Genomic DNA, 17,170 nt, shown 5'->3' with positions numbered 1-17,170 from the left:
ATTACTTGTAGGATGCAGCTGTTGTTCCAAGTGAACTCTGCTAAACATCATAGTGGTATATTTACTCACTAAACCATTAGAGGAACTATTGTCTTCCCATTAGATAAAAGCATTTAATAACAACATACCCTAAAATGGACAACGAATGGTTGCAGTTAAAACAAACAATTTGAATGAACTTCAATTTCTCCTTACCATCTCCAAGCATTTGCTTTTGAACACGACTTACCCATGAGGTCAGCAAATCCACCAACTGGTAAGCGGCATGTTCCTGTGACAAACTGCAACAGACGCATTCGCTTCTCATTGTCCATTTCTTTCACAACCTAAGAGAACAGTGCCACTAAGTTAAGACAGTTATTCACAACAATTAATCTGTGCAGCACACGTTTCTCTGCTGGCTTACTTTCTCTTGCTACAAGAAATAGAAGACAAGTAAATTCCACCAACATCCAACACTGCAATGAGGAATATAATTCCCTTCAAACTTAGGATTTTGCTTCTTTGGAATTTGAGCAGATGTTGTTTGTTAAAGGTAAATTGCTGCTGACCAATCACATTGCAATTTTTGATGCTGTAACCAACGTAGCTGGTACTATATAGAGGGAGGCGTAAGGGTGGTTTTCAAAAAAAAATTATTTACAGGAAAAGGACGTTGCTGATGAGGCCAGCATTTGTTGCCATCCCCAGTCCCTCAAAGGGCAGTTGACAAGTCAATCACAAAGCTATGGATTTGGAGTCCATTAGGTCTGACCCAGGGTAAGGGAGACAGTTTCCTTCCTAAAGGACATGAGAAGTGGGACTGGGGCTATACATTCAAAATACCTTGGAGGAGCAGGACAAAATGATCAGGCAGTTAAAGAAGCTGATATTGTAAAGGTTGTGTTAGTTGAGTGTGCATATGTGGATGTTTGAGTAATGACTAACAGAAGCTGGGAAATTAACTGGCAGAAGATTAAGGCACGTATAATATGCACAGTCTAGTGACCCCACCACTGTACCAGAAGATCTCATATGTCCCATCTATCAGATAGAATGTCATAATATGTTAGGATCTGTTTCCACCCAAGAGCGATTGGTCTGTGGGAGAGAAAGGTGACCTCCACTTATGCTATATGGAGTATAGCAAATAACCCTTTGTGGAAGATAGATCACTCCTGCTTCGTCTTTTAACAGATGCAGGCTCATTAGATTAACAAAGAACACATGAGACATTGTTCATGATTTCCTTTTTATTGTGGTCAATCTCTCCAAGTTAATAATTTGTCCTCAATCGGAATACTGTACTCAACTGTACAATTCTGGAACCATACTTCAGGAAGATGTCAAGGCTTTGAAGACAGTATTCAGGAGTATGACATCCTAGAAATGAAGCTTCAGTCATGTGAACAGATCGCAGAAATTGGGCTTGCTTTCTTCACAGCACAGAAAGTTAAGGGGAGATCTAACAAAAGGAACTCCAAATTGTGGGTTTAGATAGAGGAAGTAAGGAATCTACCACTTCTGCTACATGGCTCAGGATTTAAAATAACTGGCAAAAGAACCAAACAGAAACTTAGGACCAATTATATCATTTAAGAGCACTACAATGATTTGGAGTGCACTAGCTGAAAAGGTGGTGAAATCAGATCCCATATAAGCTTCCAAGAAATAACGGAACATGCATGCAAAGAGGGCTACTTTTCAGCATTAGACGATTTGGCAAAGATTAGTAGTAAGCAAGATAGTTGGGAGAGTTTTAAAAACTAATAAAAGACAGCCAGAAGAAGGGAAGATGGAAAACTTTGGGAGTAAATTTGCAAGTAATATCCAGACAGACAGAGACAGCTTCTTGAAATACCAAAAGGAAGACAGAAAGCCAACTGAACCTAGGCCCCTTAGAGAATGAAGTTGGGGAAATCATAATGTGGAACCAGGAGATGGTAGAAGAATTGAATAAACTCTTCGCATCAGGTCTTCACAGTAGACATCATTATCATTTCAAGAAACACAAAAATCAAGAGGCAAAAGGTAAGAGGGAGAAGGTAAGCATAATAACTATTACAAACAAACTTGTTAGGGAAACTAATGGGATTAAAGGGGAAATTAAAGACTGACAAGTCGCCTGAACCTGACTGGAAGCATCCTACAATGTTTTAAAAAGTAGCTACCAAGGTAGTGGGTGCACTGGTATTATTTTCTAGGGATCCTTAGATCTTGGAAGAGTCCCAAACAATTTGAAAACTGTTGATACAACACCTTTATTTAAAAAAAGGGAAGGAGGTGAGAAAGCAGATAAAAATAGGCCAGTTAGTTTAACTTCTCTTATTGGGAAAATTTAAATTTCATAAAGGCTATTATAAAGGAAGTAACAGCAGAGCACTTCAAAATCCACGATATAATCAAGCAGAGTTAGCACGGCTTATGATTGGAAATATCATGTCTAACAAACTGAACAGAATTCTGCAGGTAACATGCAGGATAGAGGAGAAGCAATGGACGTAATATGTGTAGACATTTCAGGAGGAATTTGATAAGGTACCATACATCAGCGTGGTTATGATAGGAGCCCACAGTGTTGGAGGTTGTATCTTAGCACGAATAGAGGATTGACTATCTAATTGCAGACAGAGTTGAGATAAAAAGGTATTTTTATGGTGGTAACCTGTAACTAGTAGAGTGCCACAGAGACCAGAGCAGCAGCCACAATAATTTACAATATATGTTGATGACTAGGAGGAAAGTGAATGCACTACAGCCAAGCTAATGGATGACATAAAAATAGATGGTAAGGCAAATGGTGAGGGTGACACAGAAACTGCAGGAGATATAGACAAGGCAAGGAAACAGGCAAAAATCTGGCAGATTAAATGTGCGGAAATGTGAGGTTATGCACTTTAGCAGGAAGAATAGGGGAGATAGATATTACTTAAATGGAGAAAGATTGAAGAAAGCTTCAGAATGGAAGGATTTGGGGGCCTTCGCACAAAAATCACAAAAAATTAGCTTCCAAATCAATGGCTAAAAGGAAAGGCAAATGGAATGCTGGCCTTCATATCAAAGTGAATGGAGTATAAATGTTGGCAATTTTACTGAAACTATACAAGCACTAGTCAAATAACAGCTCAAATACTGTGAATAGCTTTAAGCCTGTTAACTAAGGAGAAACATACTGAAATTTGAGGCAGTGCAGAAAGGTTCATGAGGCTGATACCACGTATGGAGGGAGTGGCTTGGGTCTGTACTCACTGATAGTTAGAAGAACGAGAAGCGATTTTATTGAAATATAAAAGACTCTTAGGGTAGGTGTGGAAAGATTGTTTCGCCCTGTGGGAAAATCTAGGACCCGAGGGCATCATCTCAGAATATGGGATTGCAGATTTAAGACTGAGGTGAGGAGGAATTTCTTCTCTCAGAGGGCTGTGAATCTGTTGAATTCTTAACTGCAGAGGACTGTCAAGTCTGGATTAAGCATATTCAAGGCTGAAACAGGCAGATATTTAATCACCAAGGGAACCAGTTGTTATGAGAAGGCAGGAAAGTGGAGCTGAAGGGTATAAGATTAGCCGTGATCTCACTGAAAGGCAGAGCAGACTCAATGGGTTGAACGTAAGATAACGAAATGTGAGGCTGGATGAACACAGCAGGCCCAGCAGCATCTCAGGAGCACAAAAGCTGACGTTTCGGGCCTAGACCCTTCATCAGAGGATGAAGATCCTGAGATGCTGCTGGACCTGCTGTGTTCATCCAGCCTCACATTTCATTATCTTGGATTCTCCAGCATCTGCAGTTCCCATTATCACTTCTCAATGGGTTGAATGGTCTCTTTCTGCTCCTAAGTCTTATGGTAACAGCAAAGAACGATGAGGCGTAGTGTCAAATTGCACAGCTCCTTCAACAGCTGATACAAGCATTACTGACAATGCAGTACTGACTTTCTGTGCTTTATCCCCTAGGGGTTCTTAAATCATGTACTGTGGATATGGAGCTAGAATCATTTACAGGACAGAACAGATAAAGGAATGTCAGATTTTCTTTCTTGAAGCTCAAAAGTGAAAGAATGAAGGCATCTCATGGGATAATTATGCTGTTATTGCTAATTGACATGCACTGTGATAGTGAGAGCATGTAGTAATTTAGAAATGGACATCTCTATTTAAAATAAATATCTAGAGAAATCCTCCAATAGGACCAGCTGAGTATAATGTGAAGAATGCAGAGTCCTTACCCACCTGCCAAAACCAGACCACCTGTTTGCTGTTTCGAGTATAGTTGCGATAGATTGCATTTCTCTGCCAATCATTCAAGTCTATCTCTTGCATTCCACAAAGAAGTACCTGTAAAGATTTGAGCAGAATTAAAGAATGCCTTAACCCAGGACTAAGGAGAAAACAAATACTGGCAGAAAGAAACGAAACAACATTTTAGTCGTTGCTCACAATGCAGACATTGTCCAGGTATTCACAGACGTGGCTGGAGCTTTTCAAAGCGAATAAATAGTTCAAAGATAAATGTCTGCAAATAGCAAGGAAGGCAGCAAAATTGAAGAGTAGCTCTTTTGGAGAACTGGCACAGTAATGGCAGGTCGAAAAGCTATAGCAGACTTGTAAAATATTTTGGTTCCTAAGAGGGATATGCAGTATAATGAAACAGCACTTAACAAGGCCATCTCAATACAGCAGTCTTCAGAGCTGCTTCACAACACATGGGAGCAAAAAGGGTCCCTTCCTCAAAAGGGATACAAACCCCTTCCAGTCACATCTTCGAAGAATCTTCTTGGGGCATTGGCAAAAATGATACAGGGGTAACTTAAAAGGCAAATCCTAATACTAACGTTGACTTTTGGCAATTCTAAACAAGGTCACATCTAAAACTAAATGTGAAGAAATCCAAATGTTGACGTCAGATTAAATGTCAAGAAATGAAGTTCCGATCAAGCTGACACAGGCGTTGGAATAGAGAGCTGGAATACATTTTTTAAAGAAAGAGACCTAAATAAGAAACTGATGTATTAAAACTGTGAAAAGCAACTTAAGTAACATAGCACTCTTCTAAAATGCAGTTAAAGTTTGAGAAATAAATAAAAATACAGCTGACAAATAAATGGCAGCTCTCAAAGAATGCTACACGAGTTAAATAAATACCGTTATGCATAATGGATATTCTGAAATAGACGATTGCCTTCAGAGTCAATATCAAAGTGATTACAGAAAATGACAGCATAGTTTATAAACAGTAGGTGCTGGCTTTGCACAGCTCATTTGCAGTCCAGTGGCCTTCACTTGTTCAATGCTTCATTGGAATGTCCCTCTCAAAACAGGAAGGGAACGACAGGAAAAAAAAGGATGGATAACCACTAGTCACAGTGTCACCACTAGCTAGTTAAACAGAAGAATGAAACAGAAAGTACTCAACAAATTACAATACCTCCAATTCTTTGGCATCAAATGACTGAAGATAGTGTAGAGGTAGCACTTCATTAAATCCCTCCAAGAATGCCTGTGTCTGTTCTTCAACTCCTCGTGATAGTCTCCAATCAGCTACAAGCCTATACAGTTCAAACCACTTGTATTAATAACTTATTGAAATATTATCTGCCTCCAGCCCGTTTACAATTCTGCAGACCCTCGCTTTAAGTTGTCCGGTTTTAAGTTATTTCAATTTAACACCCATTAGTTAGTGGAGCAGAATTTTGTTTCATGCCATTAATATCATTTTAATGTTGCTTTGTGTTGGGTGCGATATGGGAGCCTGTGAAACAATCAGTACTATTTTGGAACAGGTTCTCCTGGTTACTTGACCTCATTGGGAGAGTCATCCAGCAAGCAATCCCCATTCTTCCTGCTCCCGACTGTCTGCCTCACCACTTCTCCAGCTTCTGCCTTACCTCTGCAATTTAAAAGCTCATCCCTAAACTCCTGTGGATTGCAAGGGTTCAGCAGTCAGTGACAGAAAACATGGAGGTTTGTTTCAGCTTTGTTTCTGAGAGAAAGATCTGACTAGTTTTTACATAGGCTTTAATGGGGAATATTTAATTTTAAGTGAAACCATGTTAATAAATCAATGTTTCAGCAACACATCTACAACGTTAAACAAGGATTTAATCTGCAGTAAATACCAGAACCAACGCTTAAGTTTTATAATTTACGCAACTTGTCAAGTCAGCAAATATCATTTAGATGGCTGGTTAGCATAACACAATGGTGTCACTTGGAATATGATAAAACAAATTTGAGATATGAAATGTTCAATGTAGCTAACATTTGAAGACATTCCCTTTTTCTTACCCAATATATTCTTCTTTGTTTTCTTCAGTCACCAATATATTGTTGCCATCAGGTTTCAGTTCATGGGTTTGTATTTCACCCAATATTTCCTTGTCTACTGAGAAATACATTTCGAGACCACACTCTTCTAGGTTGTTTTCTCTAGAAATAACGTTTTCCCATTAGTTACAATTATGAAAAAAAATTAAAAACTAATTATGAATTGGGTATACTTCAAATGCAAACTGCTTAAAATGAACCAGCTAATTCAAACATTCTGAATATTCACTGTGAAGGATGTGAAAATTTTCTGATCTTGGCTGAAAGATCACTGCAGGACAAGGGTTGAAGAAAATATTGTGGTATGAATCTGACTTTTACCAAGAATATTAAGAGTCTCTCCTTTATTGAGCTTTATCAATTCACACCTGCAATACTCCTGCAAAGTCAGTAATCAATGCAGCACCATGTTGCATGAAAATTCTGAAAAACAACTTAAATAATATGACACCTTTCAAAAATGCTGATAAAGTTAGAGAAATAAATAAAAATACAGCTGACAAATAAACTGCAGCTCTCAAAGAATGCTGCACATCTGAGTTTAGTAAATACCATTACGCAAAATGGATATTCTTGAACAGATGAGAGATAGTAGGAACTGCCGATGCTGGAGAATCTGAGATCATAAGGTGGAGAGCTGGATGAACACAGCAGGCCAAACAGCATCAGAGGAGCAGGAAAGCTTACGTTTTGGCTGTGGACCCTTCTTCAGAAATTTCTGACGGGTCCAGACCCGAAACGTTCAGCTTTCCTGCTCCTCTGATCCTGCTTGGCCTGCTCTCGTCATCCAGCTCTACACCTTATTATCTCTTTTATTCTGGAACAGATGATCGCCTTCAATTTTGTTCTTCTTTCATGAGACATAGCCTTTAGCATTCTTGAATGGAGCAGCTTGCTGGGCTACTTCAGACTGCAGTTAAGAATCAGATTACAATTGTTCTAGAGTCACAAGTAAGCTAAACCAAAGAAAGGATGAATACAGTTCCCATCAGCTAAACTGGGATTTGTCCCCATGTTTTATGTTGGACCACGAGACAACATTCCATCTAAAAGTGTTTTTATTATTCCCCCTGCTCAGATCTGTGAACAGTGAGTTCTGCATGCGCAATGTATCAGCACCTCAGCCAGCAATGCCAGATTTCCTAGTGGCTGCAGAGCTTAGAGAGGATGTTGATTTTGGATTACTAATCCTTTGAACATTACCACAACAACACCAATTCCCCAAAGTACAATAAAAGGATAGGAGGAAGAGAAAAACAAGGGAAGAATCAGAATCTGAATGCTAGCCTATCATAAATTCTGAATATTCATCAACAGTGAATAGCTTTTACCACACGGCAACTGGGCTTCTAGAACTGCCCCAGGGTAATACTCTCAGTTCTAAAGGCAGCATATAAAATCAATGTATTTCTTAAATGAGAAAAGGCTGGAAAGCTTATTCTTGCACTTTTAGCAGTTAGTGTCAGGATCCAGTGCAGCCTTGTTATAGAATAACCACAATGCAAAGTCCTGCTGGTGAACAAACTTAACCCAAGGTCAGAAAAACACCACTTTCTCAACTGCTATAACTTTGTTTTGCCTGTCAGTTGCATAATGGGTCAAGTATTGTACTGTACCAAAGCTGTCCTCAACATTTCCCTATTCCAGCACCACTGTAGGGCCTATTTGTGATCTATTCCTCTGAGGAACCAATATTCTGCACAAACTGAAGCAGATTTCTCAAAAAGAGTAATCCTGGTCTGTTTTATCTTTACCTTATTTTATCTTTCTTATTATGCATTAGAATGCACAAAGTAATTTTTAAAGGTAGCAATTTTTGTCCAGGTAAATTTTTACACTGACATAACATAATCAATATTGTACATATCAAAATGTTAAGAACTGCCAACATTTACTTATAAAGCTGTGATCAAAAAACAAACCAAGATTGAAAATCAACAAAAGCTTCAATAATTAGACACGTTAAGAGTAGCCTGCATTTTTCAACTGGCAATGGTCAAAATCAATTAGCCATACATGATCTGTATAAACTAAGCAGCAGGCATGCCTAATGTTTCTTCACTCATGAAAAAATACAGAAAATGGAACGATACTTAGAAAATGGTGTGATTAAGCACAGCCAACACTGCCTTATGAATAGGAAATCATGTTAAATCAAGTAGCTGTGACTCTCAAAGTGGATAGAGGGAAACTGGTGGCTATGTTATCTTTAGACGTCCAAATGTAATATTATTACGAGCCAAATCAAAGAGCACATGATGTGGAGATTAACAAATAAAACATGGCTAAAGATTTGGTTAGCTTACAGGAAGCTGAGTGTAAGGACAAGAATCTTCTTTGGGTTGGAAGGCATGGGTCACTACTAGTTTCTCTCCTATTTATAATGCATACTTGTAGTCTGGATGGCAGGACTGAATATATGGCAGCAAAGTTTGCTGATGACACCAAAGGAAGTAGGAAAGTACAGTTGCCAAGATGAGGTACTCAGGTCTACAAAGGGTTAAAGCAAGGTGAAGTGAATAGGTAGAAGTTGGGAAATAGGCTATAATGTAGGAGGTTGTAAAATTTTCACTTTGGCAGGAAGAACAGAACAGCAGAACTTGGTGGTAGAGGGGGATCAGAATGAGCTGGTACACAACTTTTAAAATTAAGTATGCAGGTGGAGCAAGTGATGAGGAAGAGGATGGAATGTTGTTTATCGTAAGAAGGATGCAATATACAAATCAAAGCTTTACAACTGCCCTATAGGCTTGGAGGACTCTGCACAATTCTAGATTCCATTGAAAACAGGATATAGTTTTGTTGGACACAGTTCAGGCAAAGTGAACTTCTCACATCCCCAGAACAAAGGAATTATGAGGAAAGGTTGAACAGGTTGGCCCTGTAAGCACTGAGGTTTAGAAGAATGAAAGATGGCCTTATTGAGATCTGATTCTGAGGGAACTTGATAGGGTGGACAATGCGAGGACGTTTGCTCTTGTGGAGAAGACTAAAACTAGGGGACATTAAGGCTCAAATTAAGAATAAGAGGTCCCTGTCAACAAGGTGCAGAGCTGGATGAACACAGCAGGCCAAGCAGCATCTTAGGAACAGGAAAGCTGACGTTTCGGGCCTTGAAGGGTCTAGGCTCGAAACGTCAGCTTTCCGGCTCCTAAGATGCTGCTTGGCCTGCTGTGTTCGTCCAGCTCTACACCTTGTTATCTCGGATTCTCCAGCATCTGCAGCTCCTATTATCTCTAAGAGGTCCCTGTGTTTAGATTAAGGTAAAGTGGACTTTTGCCTCCAAAAAAGCAGTGGAGGCTGGGTCATTCAGAATATTGGCAAGGCTGAGTTAGATTGGCTTTGATAAAGAAGAGAATCAAGGGTTCTAGTATGTTGACAGAAAAGTGGAGTTGAGATCAGCCACGTTCTTGTCGAAGGTCCCAATGGCAGCCAACTACTCTTCAATCCGTTTGGAGATGTAGTGTACAGCACAAAAGATCATCTCACAGCACAACAGGATCTTGACCAGATGGGCCAATGGGTTGAGATTTGGCAGATGGAGTTTAATTTAGATAAATTGAGGTGCTGTATTTTGGAAAGTCAAATCAGGGCAGGACTTAATGGTAAGGTCCTGGGGAGTGTTTCTGAACAAAGAGACTTTGGACTGCAGGTTCATAGTTCCCTGAAAGCAGAGTCACAGGTAGACAGGATAGCGTAGAAGGCATTTGGTATGGTTGTCTTTATAGATCAGTGCATTGAGTATAGAAGTTGGGAGGACATGTTGCAGCTGTACAGACATTGGTTCGGTCACTTTTGGAATAGTGTGTGCAATTCTGGTCTCCCTGCTATCAGAAAGATGTTGTGAAACTAGAAAGGGTTGAAAAAACATTTACAAGGATGTTGCCAGGATTGGAGGGCTTCCGCTTTAGGGAGAAGTTGAATAGACTGGGGCTACTTTCTCTCGAGCATTGGAGGTTGAGGGGTGACCTTACAGGGGTTTATAAAATCATGAGGGGCACGAACAGGGTGAATCGTCAAGGTCCTTTTCACCAGGGTAGGGATCCAAAACTAGAGGGCATAGCTTAAGGTGAGAGGAAAAAGACTTAATAGTGATTTATAGGGCAACTTTTTCCATATAGAGGGCAGTGCGTGTATATAACGAGCTGCCAGAGCAAGTGGAGGAGACTGGTACAATTATAACATTTAAAAGGCATCTGGATGGGTATATGAATAGGAAGAGTTAACAGGGATATGGGCCAAATGCGACAAATGGGTCTAGGCTAATTTAAGATATCTGGACGGCATTGGCAAGTTGGACCACAAGGATCTGGTTTCCATGCTGTACATGTCTGAGAGAAAAGGGAAATCCTAGGGGGAGCAACGTTTTCCATTAACTGCATACAGCCACACAGTAACCCAAACGGCCCCAGTGCGTTACTCATAAGTTGTCCCTTTAGGTTAGCATGTGTGGCTGTACAAGCATTCAAAAGAAACTGTACGCAAAACAAAGCTGCATACAACCAAAATAACTTAAACAATTGTTCTGGGGATTGAACATCCCACGAAAGTTCTGCATTTTTACGAAAACATTACGCACTCATCTTCCAATTCACAATTACGAAGTGTTTGCTCAAGGATAGAAAAAGTGACATCTGGATTTCCAACAGACCAATAATTTCTCCAGTACCTATCCACACAATTAATCTCATACATACTACTCTGTTCCACCTGAAAGGCACACTGTCAACCAGCTACCCACCCAAATTTTCCAAACCCAGGTCACAGAAACACAATCTCTGAAAAAGGCCAGAACAGCATTTGGAATGCACCAAAGAGTGATGACTGGAGATCAATTCCATCAGTAGATGGCTTCTCAACAGAAGATGAAGGACTAGGGTTCAGTTTGCATTGATCATTAGCTACCCACCACTAACATCCTATTCTATAAGGCACACAGTGGACTGCAGCCTTGGGTGTCTGTTTGTGTGGAGCTTGCACTTTCTCCTCATGTCTGCATGGGTTTCCTCTGGGTGCTGCAGTTCCTTCCCACAGTTTAAAGATGCGCAGGTCAGGTGGGCTTGTCAAGCTAATAAGTTGCCCACAGTGTCCAGGGATGTGCAGTCTAAGTGAGTTTGTCATGGGAAATGCAGGGTTACAAGGTTAGGGTAGGGGAATGGTCTGGATGGGATGCTCTTCATAGGGTTGGTGTGGGCCTGATGGGCCAAATGGCCTGCTTCCACACTGTATGGATTCATTGTCTATGTTACCACTACTGCCTCCCCCAGCAAAAAAAAAATGATTGTTCCAAGTATTATGCTAACTACATGCTGGTTCAGTTCATTAGATTGGAAATATTTAAGCAAAGTGGTTTTACATAGAAAACATGCAGCTTTCTTGCATCATAACGTATTAAGTTTCATAAATGATAAGTACCAGACCAAAGGAAAAGGGACATTTTATTAGCAAGATCAAATGGACTAGTTGCTGCCTCCTCCTTCAAACATGCTCTTTTTCTATGTTTTATTGCTTTGTTTTACTTTAATTGCATAGGCATTACTAGTAAAAGCTTGCAATCAACTCTGAAAATAAAATAAAAATACATACCTGATCCAAATGAGGGAGTTATAAAATTCTGGATCAATAGATTCCAAGTCTTTGGTTACAATGGGTTTGTTCAGCATACGTTTGTAAAATGGGAGAGAAAATCCAGTGTCAATAAATTTTCCATGAAACAGAGCCTGTCAATGAAAAGGAAAAAGCAAAGTCAAATCTAAGCTGGTTTCTAGAAATTCTCTCAGACTCACATACAGTGTTCACTGTTGACACAGAACATGTGAGTATATCAGCTGAACTGACAGGTCCTAGGGCAGCTCAGATTACAGTGAAAAGTACAATCCTTCACTGAAACACATTGAGATAAATTTCTACAGGTTAGGCACATTGTGGTGGTGATAATAATATGGAAATGTAAAACAAGAACTGCAAATGTAAGTTTATCTGTACTTGCAGTGTTCGATGCTTTAATTATCATTGAGAAAACCAAGAATATGATGATGTTTGTGTCAAGTGTTAACGTTAACTGTGCCATTGCAGATATATCTATAGCAGTGGAATGTTTTACAGATCATAATTTTGTAGATAATTTGTTTTTTGCAGCTAATGTTACTGAATCTCATTACTTTCATGGAATCATCAGTGCAGGGCTGTCAACAAGATGCTGTAGAAGACACCTGATTACTAAAGACATTTGGGCTAGTGGAAAACACAAGGAAAGTGACACGATGATGTAATTGTTTAACTTGAATGCAAGGTAGAATGTATTATGTAATTTCTAAATATTAGTCGACATCACTTGGTAAATTTAATTCTCAAAATGTGTAAATTGCACTAATTGTAATTTCAAGACAAAGAAATTTCAGTCAAACAGTGGCTAACTGATTAAAGATGACAGTTAACCATACCTACATACAATAAACAGTACAGAAACAGGTTACTTGGCCCACACAGACTATAAACACTCACCTTCCCTCAACCTCGCTCTCATGTATACTCATCCAGCTTTACCAGCTTTACTATCTATTCTTTCTTTCTCATCTGCTTCTCTAGCCTCTAAGCTTTACCTCAACCATTAGACCAGTAACAAGCTGCATAATTTTTCAATTCCCATGATAAAGACATTTCTCCGAATTCACAACTGATCGTTTAGTGGCAAGTTTATATTTAGTGCCTTTGGTTTTGCTCTTCCCACAAAAGGGCACATTCTTTCAGTACCTACTCCACTAAAATCTTGCATTAGTTTAAATACCTCTAGCAGATTAACCTCCCAACCCATTCTATCATCTTCAAGAGAGATCCAAATCTACTCATCTGGCAAGTGCAGGGTCAGTCTGGGTACCTTCGTTGTAAATCTCCTTTATCCCCTCCATTCTCTCCTATGCCTCTTCATTCGTCTTATAACATGGCAATCATAACCTAACAGCATTCCAAAAGTCGTTCACACTAAGATTTCATACAGATTTTGCTTAACATCTTGACTTTCCAATTCTATCCCTCTGGAAATAAACCACAATGCTTTGTTATTTTTTAAAATACTGTAATTAACTTATATTGCTACTTCAATGAGTTGTGTATTTGCATTCAAAACATCCCTTTGCACCTCTAATTCACTGAGATCTTGACTGTTCCAGTAATGTGGTATCCTTAATTTTTCTACCATGCAATGCCTCATTCACTAATGTTGAAATTCATTTGCCAAGCGTCTGCCCACTTTGCAAGTTTATGAATGCCTTCCTGTAATTTGTTACAGTCCTCCTCAGTTTACCCCAACTTACTGTCATCCCATGACTTTAGAAATTTTGTTGAATCTAAATTGTTAATAAATCTTGTGAACTGTGGTCCCAGACTGAACTCTGGAGTATACATCTTCTCCCATACTTTGCTCTGCTTTTAGTCTAGAAGCCAGTTACTTATCCATTCTACTAGTCCCTGTACACTCTGACCTTATTCATTTATTGATAATTGTCTAGAAATGTAGATGGTACATACTACTATGCTCCTATTTATGTTCTCTGTTACACCTCAAAAATTCAGTGAGGTTGGTCAAATAAGACAATCACATGTGAAACCAATGCAGATTATTTATATTTTGAGCTTCTACAGATTTGCCATTTAACATGCATTCATTATACCTCCCACCACAAGCTGACTGAGCGTACAGTTTCTTGGACATTCTCGAGTCCCGCTTAAAGACAAGAAATAGATTAGTTATTTACCAGTCCTCTTGCACAACATATTTTTCCTTCTAGAATTAGTTAAATATTTATGTCTCTGCTACCTCCTCCGTTGATTTCTTTGACAACATGCATATACAACTCACCACACAGCTTCATTTTATCAAGTTAATTAATTTAATATTTCTCTATTTTAAATGCAGGTGATTGTTTTTAATCCCAGCTTCGGAAATATTATCCAGCTGATAAGCCCCCCTACTAAATACTGAAGCAAAGCAATTGATTAATTTCTGCCATTGGCAATCCATGTACTTGCAAAAACTGTAAAACTTGTTGCTTTAGCTAAATTTCTGGTTAACATCTCATTACAGCTCACAAGTGCCAAATGCTTTCCTACATAAAACTAGATCTACAGGATCTGGTTGACTTTTAAGATTTACATAAGATCTAACCAGCTTCAAACTGGATACAGGACTTAAAAGAGCAGTAAAGTTAAGACTCAAGTAAATCCTGGAACATACCATGGCTATGAACCGACCTATGAACCGGAAATACTTCAGATGGTCTGGGTTGATGTAAGATGCTGGGTTTATTTGCAAGCAATAATTTTCCTTCCCAGCATACTCAAAGAGGCAATACATGGGGTTCAAAACTTCATGGGAAAGTAGAAAGAACCATTCTCTATTAAAAAAAAAGATGGATATTAGATAACACTGGTAGCAAGATTCCAGCTATTCTCAACGTACAATCTGACCCACTTTTAAAGGCAAGTCACTGGACCAAATAGAGCTGTGCTTGACCAAGTAGTAGTCAAAATTCGTTAAATATTCTATAATAGCCATGAAACAATAACTGCAAGATTTCCAAACTACATTGTATGCTTTATTTTAAACATGACAAAACATTTTAACTTGAATTGAGACGAGTTATTTGTACAGTCAGAACATTTGCTAATCACGTTTCATTATTTTCAGTAACTTATAGATTGGTCAGCATTCTGCTTCCCTCAATTTTCTCATCTATTTTTGCTTGAAAGCATTGACTCCTAACTTAACATACAGTGCCATGGGCATATTACGTATAACATACTCAAAGGGCTATTATTCCTGGGAGACACTGGGCAGTGAAGACTGCTTGGCCTTTTGAGCATTGTAGGTATCACAACAATGGCTACCCAATACAAAATTTACCTCCAACAGGATGCTGAAAAGCAACAGCATGTGGCCTTGGTTGATGTGTACTTTCTGAATCAGAAGATCAATTCACCCAACACAGATTGGACACGGAACCAGAGACTTTTCTGGTCTAACTGGCAGCGTTACTGGCTTTATTGTTTGCCTAACTGGGAGAATTTATGAATTTCACTTTGATGTTTATTTATCTGTCAGAGTGGAAAGTACCATGCTTTTTCCCCCCCAGGTAGTGTCGATTACTAGGGAGCACAGGTTCAACACTGGAGGCAAATGTTTCCACACAAAAGGGGGCGAGTGCCTGGGATGTGCCGTCAGAGGTGGTGGTACAAACAGATAAGAGCAGCAGTCAAGAAGCACCTGGACGAATGCCTGAACAGGAAGGGAATACAGGGATACAGATCCTATAAGTGAAGACAGTTTTAGTATGGAAGGGCAAAATGTGTCAGTGCAGGCTTGGAGGGCCGAAGAGCCGGCTCCAGTCCTGTACTGTTGTTTGCTTGTATAACTGGTGCCTCTCCCACCAATATGGCAGCTACTGGGTAATCTTTGGTAGTAAGAATGTAAACAGCTTACTTTTGACAGGCGAGTTGAGTTTGGGAATATGAAAGGTTTGGGTCAATTAGGAGCTAAAAATGAATTTCAGTGGAGGCAGAGAGCATGGTATAATGTTACAGTATAAAGGAAACTGTATCGAATAAAAACCGATAACGGTTAGCTGCACACAGAACAGGAACATCATTTGATCTGGAAGGGAAACACCCCAGCTTGCAAAGGGAATTAAGGCTGAAAATTGTTTGAGGCTCTGGCCATAATCTTCCACAGAAATAAAGGTGGTGCCAGGGAATTGCAGAGCTTTGTGTGTAATATTTGTCTGCCAAAATCCACTAGCTACAGGCTTACCAACCTAACGTCACAGTGTAGAGCTGGAGGAACACAGCAGGCCAGGCAGCATCAGAGAAGCTGAAAAGCTGACATTTTGGGTCGGGACCCTTCTCAGGGAAGGATCCAAAGAAGGGTCCTGACTAGAAACGTCAGCTTTTCTGCTCCTTTAGTGCTGCCTGGCCTGCTATGTTCCTCCAACTCCACAGTGTTATCTGACTCCAGCATTAGCAGTTCTTAATATCTCCAACCTAATGTCAGTAGTGTGAAAACTTACAAAAGAAACACAAATCAAGAACAAAATCAACTTTCATTTGGAAAAGTACAGCAAAAGAAATGGAAGACTGCATGAGCTTGTTAAAGGCATAACATGTTTGACCAACTTGATTGAGTTATTTTACGCAGCAACATATTGATAAATATGGTGCAATTTGTAACATGTTTACAGACTGCTAAAGAGCACATGATGGACTCGTCCACAAAATTAAAGCCCACAGATTTAAATGGACAGCAATAGTATGGCTACAAAACTGAAAAAAATAGAATCACAAAATGGTTGTTTTTCAGATGGTGGCAATTGGCTAGGAAGGCATGACTGGTAGTGGGAAGACACATGGTTAATGAAACTTAACATATAGAAGTCCAAAGTAATACATGGCGGTAAGAAGAATAAGGCAAAGTAAAACTAAATTACAATTTTAAAGAGGGAAGGAACAGGGATGCTTGAAGCTGCAGACATTTCAAGAGGGAAGACCACTTGGTAGTGCTGTCAACTAAGCGTATGGGATCCTGGATTTAGTGATAGAGAAATAGAGTACAAAAACAAGGTACTTTGCAAAAATTAAGTTATGGCATTTTAAGAACACCAAGCCTCAATGGGGAATGATGTTCAATTTTGGACAGCATACAAATAGAAAAAATGTCAAGGCCTTAGAGGGGGTACAGAATAGATATACTAGAATGGTGTCAAGGATGACAGCTCGCATAAAGATCACAGGACTGGAGGTGGGGACCTTTTCTGACAAAGGGTCTAGGCCCGAAACATCAGCTTTTGTGCTCCTAAGATGCTGCTTGGCCTGCT

The 17,170-nt window shown here is 39.4% G+C and overlaps 1 protein-coding gene across 7 annotated transcripts in view; it reads right to left on the bottom strand.

Annotated features, from left to right (window-relative positions):
* The window catches only part of LOC125461263 (E3 ubiquitin-protein ligase Itchy-like), a 95,598-nt gene that overhangs the window by 22,035 nt on the left and 56,393 nt on the right, over positions 1 to 17,170 (bottom strand). For all 7 annotated transcript variants that reach the window (XM_048549817.2, XM_048549815.2, XM_048549819.2 and 4 more), the window contains 6 exons: positions 14,539 to 14,698; positions 11,892 to 12,025; positions 6,267 to 6,407; positions 5,407 to 5,527; positions 4,212 to 4,316; positions 230 to 326 (listed from right to left, as the gene is read on the bottom strand). In XM_048549817.2, coding sequence (XP_048405774.1) covers positions 230 to 326; positions 4,212 to 4,316; positions 5,407 to 5,527; positions 6,267 to 6,407; positions 11,892 to 12,025; positions 14,539 to 14,698 — 758 coding nt within the window. The remainder of the gene's footprint in view (positions 1 to 229; positions 327 to 4,211; positions 4,317 to 5,406; positions 5,528 to 6,266; positions 6,408 to 11,891; positions 12,026 to 14,538; positions 14,699 to 17,170) is intronic.

The sequence above is a fragment of the Stegostoma tigrinum genome, chromosome 19 (genome assembly GCF_030684315.1).
Source record: "Stegostoma tigrinum isolate sSteTig4 chromosome 19, sSteTig4.hap1, whole genome shotgun sequence".
Taxonomy (NCBI): Eukaryota; Metazoa; Chordata; class Chondrichthyes; order Orectolobiformes; family Stegostomatidae; genus Stegostoma; species Stegostoma tigrinum.
This window is presented reverse-complemented; position numbering and strand designations above follow the sequence as displayed.